At 48.5% G+C, this 11,339-nt stretch overlaps 2 protein-coding genes across 3 annotated transcripts in view; one reads left to right on the forward strand and one right to left on the reverse strand.

Moving 5' to 3' along the window:
• The window catches only part of LOC102380538 (guanine nucleotide-binding protein G(I)/G(S)/G(T) subunit beta-3), a 32,066-nt gene extending 27,489 nt beyond the window's left edge, over nt 1-4,577 (forward strand). For both annotated transcript variants that reach the window (XM_025194875.1, XM_025194876.1), the window contains 3 exons: nt 1,874-2,075; nt 2,779-2,995; nt 3,628-4,577. In XM_025194875.1, the coding sequence (XP_025050660.1) occupies nt 1,874-2,075; nt 2,779-2,995; nt 3,628-3,734 (526 nt within the window). In that variant the 3' untranslated portion in view covers nt 3,735-4,577. The remainder of the gene's footprint in view (nt 1-1,873; nt 2,076-2,778; nt 2,996-3,627) is intronic.
• Nucleotides 4,578-6,093: 1,516 nt separating this feature from the next.
• CDCA3 (cell division cycle associated 3) lies at nt 6,094-11,333 on the reverse strand. Its single transcript, XM_006038370.3, has 5 exons — nt 11,253-11,333; nt 9,137-9,272; nt 8,338-8,628; nt 7,003-7,124; nt 6,094-6,551 (listed from the first exon to the last, which is right to left on the reverse strand). Exons 2-5 carry the CDS (start codon nt 9,222-9,224, stop codon nt 6,408-6,410), a joined length of 645 nt encoding a protein of 214 aa, XP_006038432.1. The 5' UTR covers nt 9,225-9,272; nt 11,253-11,333; the 3' UTR covers nt 6,094-6,407.
• Between the last annotated feature and the right edge of the window lie 6 nt (nt 11,334-11,339).

Raw genomic sequence — 11,339 nt, forward strand, 5'->3', positions numbered from 1 at the left:
CCAGAGCCCAGGCTGGCTACAAACAGCTATGCTGGGCTCCAGAGCCGTCATCAGCTCTGTGCTGGCAGTAGGGGAGAAGCTGTGGTTGTGCTACCTCAAGCCGCTCCCCCACTGTTCACTCTGAGGCGCGTGTGCACCCGCCAGTACGGAGCTAATGCTGGAGCCTGGAGCGGATATTTGCAGCCTTCTGGCTGCAACTGGCCCAGGCTCTGGGTAGCTGCTGCCAACCATGGAGCCTACTCTGCTTGCAGCAGGTCTTGCAACCACCCAGCTGCCTGCTGGGAGCCGCCCCGGCGCCGCCTGCTGGGAGCAGCCTGGGCTCTGTGGCTGGCAGCAGCTGCCTAGAGCCCAGGCTGGCAGTGGTGTGCTGAGCAAAATGGCCTTGCGTGCCATGCTCGGCACATGTGCCAGGGGTTGCTAACCCCTGGCTTAGACTGTGGAGAGCTTCGCCTTCCTCTGTATAGGTTGTTCTTGGTATTTCTGGTATGATGCTTTGTAGTTGTGAGGGCTTGGAGTGGTGATTTAGAGAAACCTTGAGGAATTGATTTCCTGCAGGCATAGGGGACTGGACACAGTGGCCCAGGAGGCCCCTTCCAGACCTATGTTCTTATGATATTTTTCATATGCCTAAGTGCAGAAGCTAGGTCAGCAAACCTTTGTCATTTAGGCCCAGCTTGAGACAGAGTGGCAGCAGGTGGCAGCAAGACAGAAGTCATATTCTTCACTCCTTCCTGGGCTGTATCTTTCCAGTTTGGGATAGGTTAACACTAGCAAACTCTCCTTGTATTGATGCACATGATATCAAACAGAGGGTTTTTTTCAGTGTCATGCACACCAGTTCAGTGAGCAAAATATGTCACAGGTTCAGGGCAAAGCTCATCCTTGTTTCTCCTTCATAGTTTCTTTCAGGGCAGCATACTCAAGATCTTAGGCCTCCATCCACCAACTTTGTGAGGGGAGGACCTACAACTCTTTCCCTTAATACTGAGGTTTTAGAACTGGACCTGCCCTTGTGATTATCCCCAGCTGGGTTTTGCTGCCTCTCAGGGATAATACCAGATGAACTCAGTGACCAGCCAGCTTTCCCAAAGCACAGTAGCATTTATTGCAAGACACATGCATAAGAGAAAATAATGCAACAGGGACATGCCACTTCTCAGGTGTTGCCTATCATTGACATGGGGCCTTGAAGGGCCAGTGCTTGAGTTAGGTCTGGGATTGCAGCTGTGTCCCTTGACTCCAGACCAAGGCTTTACACCCTTTACAGTCTTTGTTTGTCTGGCCTCTTGGACCAGAGGAAACCAGGATATGAAGTGTCCCCCAAGGTTCAGGACTTCTCAGCTTGTTGACCTTCCCCATCCTTTGCATTAATAACCACCCTGAAGCCAGAAAGCATTATCTATCTTGCTAATACAACATTGATATAGCAATCTTCTTTTCAATATTCCATGTTCAATTGAATCTTAATATAATAGCCTTGGAAGTTTCCAAGTGTCTGGGCATTTATAGCTGTCTGTTGATACCAGTTGCAGTACTTCTTTGCCACTATATCTAAACTAGAGCTCCCATCACTATAGAGACATCTGCAAAATCACACCCCTGACTGACCCTGCTATATCAGCCAAAGTTTCTAGTGTTGGTCTTGCCTGAATTAGCTCAACATCCCCTTGTCCACAGACTACAAGACCTACTAACACAACTGTATGGGTGCTAAGGGGTTTTCCAGCTGCTACCTCAGCTCAAATGGTAAAAGTGTCCCTTTACCATCATGGTTTCTCTCCTTTAAATTCACAAACACCCTCAAAGGGGTTTAGCTCCAAATAGCCTATGATCCTAATACTTCCCTGAGGACTCTCTTCTTGTCCCCCTACAGTGCACTCTGGGATATTGAAACAGGACAGCAGAAGACAGTGTTCTTGGGTCACACTGGAGACTGTATGAGCTTGGCTGTCTCCCCAGATTTCAATCTCTTTATCTCTGGAGCCTGTGATGCCACTGCTAAGCTGTGGGACGTGCGGGAGGGAACCTGTCGTCAAACGTTTTCAGGGCATGAGTCTGACATCAATGCCATTTGTGTATGTATCTGATCTGTTGAGTGGAATCAATAGAAATGTTGGTGCATGGCCCAGGACTGAAATATTTAGGGGCAGATGAGACTGCAGGGCAAGATTAAAGGGTATTATCATTGTTGCATATGGAGGACCACAAGTAAGAGAAAGGATGAGCCACATTTTATGGTGCTAGCATGACACACAGAAGATGCGAGTTCAAGTCCTTGCTATACTGTGGGAGGCTGGGCAAGTCACTTAATGTCTGAGGCCCAGATCCTGAAAGATCTGTTTGGGTGTTTAGACATAAAGTCCACTTTCAGACCCCACTAGCATTCTCACAACTGCTGTTTGGTACCTAAGTTTCTGTTTCTGTGAAAAGCCCCCTTAGTGCTGAGACTGAACGAGCTGTTCCGAGCCCTAACTCATACCAAACAGCAACATTCTCAGTTAAAGGGTATGGGGGACAACAACGCCTGTCTTGTCAGTGGGTCCCAGCCTGCTAGACTTGCTCAGAGCACACCAATGTCAGAGGCAGCCTGCACAAACAGATTCAGCCCATGGGCCATATCTTTAACAGCCCTCATTTACATGGAGCCCACAGTTGGAATGACAGGGGACTTGCTTGTCAAGAACAAGGAGTGTTGTCAAAAACTGCAGAGGGCCCAAGCTGGGTACTCTGGGACAGGATAAGTTCCCCTGGTTGAATGGTGTTGTCTCTCCCCCTCAGTTCTTCCCCAATGGCGAGGCAATCTGCACTGGCTCAGATGATGCCACCTGCCGCCTCTTTGACCTCCGGGCAGATCAGGAGCTTACTGTCTATTCTCACGAGAGCATCATCTGTGGAATCACATCAATCGCCTTATCCCGCAGTGGACGTCTCCTGATGGCTGGCTATGATGATTTTAACTGCAACATCTGGGACTCCCTGAAGGGGGAGCGTGTGGGTGAGTCAGTTCAGGAAATGCCTGCTAATATCAGTGATTCTCAACCTGGGTCCCAAGAGATCCTTTTAAAGGTGCCATGAAATTCTTGTAAGGGTGCCATGGGGTGCCATGCAATATCAGCACTGTTAGGTATGCAAATACCTATGCATGATTCACAAGATAAACCTAGAGATTTCAAATACCAGTAGGAGTTCACAGTGTCAAAAACATTCTGACTGGTTTGGGGCTTTTTTTTTTTGGCAAGAGAAGAATTACTTTAGTATTTTTTCAAAGGTAAAAAAAGTTAAATGAGTTTTTGAAATGGGGTGCTGCTAAATTCAGCAGTTAGGGAATGTGCTTTGAATCTGAAAAGGCTGAGAACCGCACTGCTAATCAAACACTTCTGAAATGTGTGTGCCTTCAACCCTCAGCAAAACATCCACACTCCTAGGCTGGGCAGGTTACTATTTATCTGACACTTGTGGTTTGCCTATTTTTGCATCTGGGACATGGGCTGGGTCTGGGTCCAGGTCCCTAGTAGGAGCCAACCTAGTACATACACGGGGTGCAGGCACTTTTAGGTCAAGAGCCTGCAGTACGGCACTACTGCCCTGAGCCTTCCCCCTTGGTAAAGTCTCTTCTCTTTCCATCAGGAATCCTCTCTGGTCACGACAACAGGGTGAGTTGTCTCGGAGTGACAGCAGATGGTATGGCCGTGGCTACCGGCTCCTGGGATAGTTTCCTCAAGATTTGGAACTGAAGAGGATTATGGGGAGGGGAGAAATACTGAGAGCAGGGTACAAGCACTGAGCCTACATGAAAGGCATTACCAACAGAGCACAATTGGTCCTTGTATGTTATACAGAGCCACTTCTCTGTGTCATATTATATTTATATGACAGTCACTTTCAGGGGCTTCCTGGCCTAGAAGAGAGGTCCAGGGGTAGGAGCTCTCCACTGGCTGTTCTCCCCTACCCATATTCTAAAGAAGTCATAGCAGCTTTCAGCCTTTACCAGGTTCTAGGACCCTGCGCAAGTGTGGCCATTGCACAGATTTTAGGTACTTGCAATACATACCCAAAGGCACCTTCCACCCCCTTTCATTCCTGTATCAACTCAGGGGCATCCATCCCTCTAAACAACCCACCTTTAGAAAACCACCTCCCTCCATATGCATAAATCCATTCCATCTGAGCCCAGTCCCTTATAGGAGTGCAAGCCCCCCTCCCCAAACAAACAAACAAACAAACACCTCCTTCATACAGATTGCTCTTAAACCTTTCCCCGCCACCCAGGCACATTGGTTTGGGGATTATAACCTCCTTTCCTAAGCGGAGAGTTGAAATCCCAACTAGTTTGTGGTAGAGGAAGAAGCCCACACTTTGCTCAAGTTTCATTAGTGCACTAAATGGGGTTCTGAACTTTTCTTCCCCAATCTGGAGCATTAGGAACAGCAAATGCTTAATTTATTATCATCATCTGTCCATAGCTGTTCTCTCCCCTTCGTCACTAACCCCCATATGCTGTGTATTTCCCCTGCATTAGCCCATAGCCTCACTTAATCATTGCTTTAAAGATATAATTATCATAGTCCAGGCACAATAAAGAGATCAAATGAAATACGGACTGCATCATTTCAAGCAGGTTCACTGCACTGAGATGTTGCAAACATTACAGAGAATTGTTGTTCCAAGAACTACAGTGCAAGTACTGCACTCTACTCTGGCTCCTGCAGAGGCAAAGATAGCCCCATCGGGATAAGTCCTACAGGAAGAATAATGCATAGTCTCTCCCTACTTCCATATGAAACACTGGGCCTCTCCTTTTGGAACACATGAAGAAGAAAGGCTCAGAAGATGGTAACCTCCTAAGTCTTCCTTAGCACGTTCAAGCAGCTCTGTATTTGTGCTCACTATTGCCTTAAGCTACAGCCCCTTCCTGGTTTGTAGCTAGAGGCCCTAATATTTTAGGGACAACATGGGGAGAAGTTCCAGGTAGCAAAGGGCAAGTTACAACCATGTTTACTTGCAACAGTAGGCATCAGGTCAAGAAGACTACAATTGTCAATGTGTAAACAGCTCACTCCAAAATGGGGTATGTTACCATAAAACGGGGGTGTCAGATTCATTTGAATGCAGGGTGGGGGTCTGGTCTGTGCCCAGACCCTGGGTTTGGTCCAAATCAGGCCTATAGCCTGCCCTCATGCGCCAGAACCAGCATGCAGGGCAAGTCCAGCATGGGCAGCTCATGTACCGAGACCAGTATGGGGCTTGAATGCAGAGCCAGCCCAAGGCATGCACTGCCTGCAGCATCTGGCTGGACTGACTCTGCATGCTGGCTCAATGCATGGGGCCAGTCTGTAAGCACAATTGGAACTGGTCCCAGTCAGGGTACAGGGGCAGCCTGACAGGACACTGCATTCAGCACTTGCCCCAGATCAGCCCCCCATGCTATATGAAGTGCACATGCTAAGTCCTGCCCTGCAAACCTATGCAGCATGCACTGACCCCAGTCCAGGGCTGATACTGCATGTGGTGTGTGGGGTATGTGCTATATGCAGTGCCAGCCCTGTGCACTGGCTGCAGAATGCAGGGACAGAGCCACTATGTAGAGTTGGTCCAGTGTGGACACAACATGCAGCATACACCCTGGACCAGCTCTGGATGCCTACAGGCCCCATCACTGACACCCCTGCCATAAAATGCTCTTTGTACTAGACTTCAACTTCCTCATACACAGCACTTTGTCCTCATTCCTTCACAGTGACTGTAGCTTCCCAGCAGGCCAGAAAGTCTAACAAATAGCTTAGGCTTTGCTAGAGGTCAGTGCCTGCTTCCCTTGTAGGTGGCATTCCTCCTGTACTGGCTCCATTGTCTGTGACAGAACAGAGATGTGCACAAGTTATGTCAGGTAGTTCACTCCCCAACAGAAGCAGGGTTAGCCCCTGGCATTAGCCTAGGTAGAAGCATGCACAAGGGTAGTTACCATGCCACAGCCAACACTAAATTCACACTGCAGCAATACCCAAAGATTCAGCAACAGCTGGGCAGGAAAGGAACTAGGCAAAGCAGTGAATAAGATGCCGCTGGAGGCTTTAACTAGATCCAGACAAAGAAGAGAGCTTTAAAATACATTTATTCACCACATACAGAAACTATACATTGAGTTGAGTGCTGGCAAGATATCAGAAACTAAGAGAGCCAGGGACCAGAAGCCTGTACACAAAACATAGGTACATATAAAACTAAGGTAGAAAAAAAAGGATGTGCCTATTTATCTTCTCCTGCAGAAAGGCTTGGTTTTAAAAGGATAAAGTGACCACAGGCCAGGTTCTCCTTGCCCTTCCGCAAAATTCTTTCCCCTTGGAAGAATTCCATTTGAGAAATACAAAAGGAAAACAATCATGAGGGACGTAGTGAAAAGGAGGCCCTTTTTAATTCTCCACCAAACGACACTGCTGGTTTTCCTTGTTCAAGTCATCCCAGGCAGAAACCCCCAATTTGAGGCTGCGACCTGACTCTGCTGTCGCCTCCTTCCTCTCCCCTAGGTTCTCTGTTAGTGACAGGTGTCTCTTACCCTGGAGAAAAGGAAAAAAAAAAAAAAGAGTACAGAGGGCGAGTTAGTCTGAGGTGCTCCTCTCTGTGGCCTTGGAAAGATCCTTCGGGGATACTGTGCCCAGCTCTATGCCCCCATAATCCCTGAAAGGTTGATGGAGCTGAGAAGCGCCACTAAAGTGCTCAGAGGCCAGATTTCTGGGGAGATACATAGCCCAATTTGGGAATGCCATGATAAGACGAGAGAGAGACAGAAGAACTATCTATAAGCATCTAAGTGTCAATTCTCAGCAATAAAGGGTCTGTGTGCTTGGGTCACCACCCCAAACCAAGGGCTTGGGAAATGAAGAGCTAGGAGTTCTGTCTCCAAGCAAGAAACAAAGTTCTCAAATGAACAGCAGCAACATTGGGAAACTGGGAACTCCAACCCCATACTGCCCCTTATCTGAACCCCGTCCCTCCATTAAGTATCACCTGGCGAGGAACAAGGTTGCTTGGGGAATTGTCGTCCTGGAGGATGCTGAGAGGAGAGCGCCCAGTACCACCAGAGGCTGCTAGGATTTTGTTGCTGGCTTTGCGTCTTGTGGGCTTGCCCACTGAAAATAAAGACATGCAAAAAAAAAAAAAACCTCAATAGCCACAGCTATTAGGTTAGTTTCACGGATTTGTATTGCCCTGCCTGGCATTTATTGTTCACAGCAGACCACACCCCATCCCCAGGCATCAAATCCAGTGACCTGACATCAGGCAACAGCAGATCTTTTCAAAGGAGCTGTTCCATTATGAAGACTCTCAGCACAGTCCAAGAGAAGTCATACCAATGCTTGCATACTCTCTCCATTCTTACATCTGCTCTATGAGAAACTGCAGAGAAATTTCTATCGACACTGAACTTCCCTGTGCTCTTATGTCAGATAGGGAAGCTACTCCATACTTGTGCTCCCTTTCCCCTCTCAACCCAATAGCCATATTCCCCAGAGGAAAAAGCCTGCCATCCCAGACTGGGTCTGAGGGAATCCTTTACTTCCAAACCCCCTGTTAAAGAGCACTGACTATTTTAAAAGGAAGGAGTATGTTAGGTATCCTCCTCTTCACTCAGACAACCAGTTGAAATACAGAAGTAGAAGGCAGAAGAGGAACAGTATGGGTTGATGGCAAAGCCAAGGGAAAGGTGCTAGAGGGTGTGCTTCAGTTGAAATGGGAAAGAATGAAAGGAGGTACACGTAGTCAGGGTACAAGTAAAAACAGAGGTCTATGGAACAGGGCGAGATGCACAAAGCTGCCCTGGGAAAGCAGGTCAGAGTGCTCCATGGAGGTGGCTGGGGCATGCCCTAGGCAGAATTCAGGACCTTAGCTCTCTCACACCCAAGCTATATATTGCACCAGGATACTGGGTCTCTACTTCTCCACCTCTGTTGCAAGATTCTGTTGGTCTTAAATCAAAGTTGAATCATTCCATCCCCTTCCCCCCCACTCCCACCCCTTGTGCTTCACAGCCTGCAGCAGGAGGTCCAATCCTGTTGCTGCTCTAGGCTAGCTTGCTCCCCCCTCCAAAACCTGCTTACAACTTACATTAGCCTCCCACCTCCCTCAGAGCTCCCTCCCTGAAAACAAACTGCTTATTCCTCCAGCCTTCCTCATAAGTGTGGACCCCACCTTCCCCACCCACAGGAACCTTCACATCCTGCCTTCTTGCCTTATTATTCTTATCCCCTGCTGGGTGCCCAGGAGGGCCCCTCAGTTCTCGTGAGCATCCCAGTGAATCTCCAACCCCTACCCAGGCAAAGCCCACAGAACCCATGAACTCACTTGAAGGAAAAGTGGGCTCTGTGAAGCAAGCTGGCCACATTACAGCCCCAGTACAAGTATTGGGAGATGGCTGCTTCTCTCCCTCCTCTACCAACACAGAGGTCTTCTCCAGGGAAGCATCCCTGGCAGAACTCTCCTCCTGGACCTTCCTTCCTTTTGCTTCTTTCCCTGGAACATCGGCAGCTCCAGGCTTTGGTCCCTGGGCTGGTGGCTGCTCCAGTTGCAACTCCTGATTCAGCAGCTCTGCTCCAAAAGCTTCACTAAGCTGCTTCACCAAGCAGTTTATGGTGTCTGGAAAGAAGAGACAAAGGAGGCACAAAGAGCAAGGCTGAGGCAACTCATCAAGCAGAGAAGGAACCCTTTCCCATGTAGATCTCTCTATATAGGGCACTGCAAACCCACCAGAGCCACCTCCTCCATAGAGAGACAGTGGAACTGAAATGGGCTCAGCAAAGAACCAAACCAAAACAAACAAACAAACAAAACCCACTTAGGAATGCAGTCACATTCTGGTGAAAGGTAACAAGAAGTAAATCCACCTACCTCAGCAAAAGCAGGCTTATGGAAGGGAGTTATTTACCAATATCTCAGGGCTAAAAAATCCTAAGACACTGTGGGAGAAGGAACACTGAACCAGGCAAATGATCACCATCACTAAAGAGTTTGCAAGTGTGGTGAACACTCTCCCTGAAAGACCCAGAGTCCTACCACTTGGGCTAAATGGCTAAGAGCCCCAAGAAATGGGCTGAAGAGAAAGAAACATATAGAAAACATATTCCCAGAGAACATGTGCATTTACCACTCATCAAGACTTTCATGGGGGTGCGCAAGATGCCGCAGGTAGGTGATCGTGGATCCCAGCTCTGGCTCTGTCCGGCTACTCCCATCTCCTCTATGTGCTCAGGAAGGGGGCTTCTCTGTGGGGATTTCTCCACCTGAGAAAATAAAAAAGGAACCTGAAGGGGAAGGTAGAACCAAGCAAAAGGGCAGGATCCAGGTGGAACCAAAGCAGACAGAAGCAGGATAGGCAAAGACAGCAGGCTTGAGATATAAAAGAACTATCTAACTGGATTTTTTATTTAAATTGTCATAGAATCATAGCAAGTTAGGATTGGAAAGGACCTCAGGAGGTCATCTAGTCCAACCCCCTGCTCAAAGCAGGACCATCCCCAACTAGATCATCCCAGCCAAAGTTGTGTGTAGACAGGTCTTCAAAATCTCCAAGGATGGAAAGTCCACAACCTCTCTAGGTAACCTGTTCCAGTGCTTTACTACCCTCCTAGTGAGAAAATTCTTCCTAATATCTAACCTAAACTTCCCTTGCTGCAACTTGAGACCATTGCTCCTTGTTCCATCATCATCCTTCACCACCGAGAATAGCTTAGCTCTATCTTCTTTGCAACCCCCTTTCAGGTAGTTGAAGGCTGCTATTAAATCCCCCTCTCATTCTCCTTTTCTCCAGACTAAATAAGCTCAGTTCCCTCAGTTTTTCCTCATAAGCCATGTCCCCCAGCCCCCTCACCATTTTCATTGCCCTCCTCTGGACTCTCTCCAATTTGTCCACATCCTTTCTGCAGTGGGGGGCCCAAAACTGCACACAATAATCCAGATGCGGCCTCACCAGTGCAGAATAGAGGGGAATGATCACTTCCCTTGATCTACTGGCAACACACCTACCAATGCAGCCCAGTGTGCCATTAGCCTTCTTGTCAATAAGGGCACACTGCTGGCTCATATTCAGCTTACTGTCCACTGTAACCCCCAGGTCCTTTTCTTCAGAGTTGCTGCCCAGCCAGTCAGCCCCCAGCCTTTACCGGCACACGGGATTGTTCCATCCTAAGCAAACGACTTTGTGCTTGTCCTTGCTGAACCTCACGAGATTTCTTTTGGCCCAATCCTCCAATTTGTCTGGGTCACTTTGAATCCTAGCCCTACTGCTCCCCCCGGCTTGGTGTCATCTGCAAACTTGCTGAAGGTGAGCTCTATACCATCTTCCAGGTCACTGAACAGGACCACAGGACTGACCCCTGAGGCATTTTATTTGATACCAGCTGCCAACTAGACATCAAGCCATTGATTACTGCTCTCTGAGCTGAGGCTCCAGCCAGTTTTCTATCCACTTTACAGTCCATTCATCCAGCCCATACTTCCTTAGCTTGCCTGTGAAAATGTTGCGGAAGACCGTATCAAAAGATTTGCTAAAAGTTGAGGTACATCAAGTCATTCAAAGTTGCTTTTATTTATTTTTTTTTAAGTACGAAAAAATAAGATCCTAGGTCATTTTGTGTGGCTAATTACATTCTTAATGCAGTTGCTTGTCACCCACCCAGACCAGATAGCTATCTAGCAAATGAGCAGCTTCTCTCACAAATCCCTAGTATAATACAAATGCAAAGTTAATAAGAAACCGAAAAGAGCATGCCCATGAGAGCAAACAGGCTATATCAAACAGTACCTTTGCCATCTAATTGCTTAAAGAAATGTACACTTATAGTGCACCTTCTTAGCTGGCAAGAAACTAAGAACTGGGGGTCACAACATGAAACTAGTAGGCAGCAAGTCTAAAACTCATGAAATGATGCTCTTTTAATTGCATGCTGCGTGAAAAGTGCGGGGCTCGCTGCTGCCAGCTGCTGTGGAGGCTGACAGCTGTGCCAGGCCCACAAAAGGGACGGGACACGATGGAAGCAAAGGGGCATAAGCAGCAATTGAGCCCGGGAGGGGGGGCACAGCCTCCGAATCGCCACTTCCTGGGCCTGAAATGCTGGAGGCTGCAAGTGAGAGAGAGGAACAGGGAGAAAAACCCCAGTTGCCTCCCGCTTCACCCCGCTCCCTGCCACGGTGCGACACCGGGTTTGAACCTCCAGATCGGCCTTGCCCAGGCGCGGAGCTCCCTTGCCGCCCCCGGCCTGTACCTCGATGGGGGTGCGCGGGATGCCGGCGCTGGGCGACCGCGGGTCGCAGACGGGCGGAAGGCGCGGGCCGGGGCCGGGGCCGGGGCC

The sequence above is a fragment of the Alligator sinensis genome, unplaced genomic scaffold, assembly GCF_000455745.1.
Source record: "Alligator sinensis unplaced genomic scaffold, ASM45574v1 scaffold2081_1, whole genome shotgun sequence".
Taxonomy (NCBI): Eukaryota; Metazoa; Chordata; order Crocodylia; family Alligatoridae; genus Alligator; species Alligator sinensis.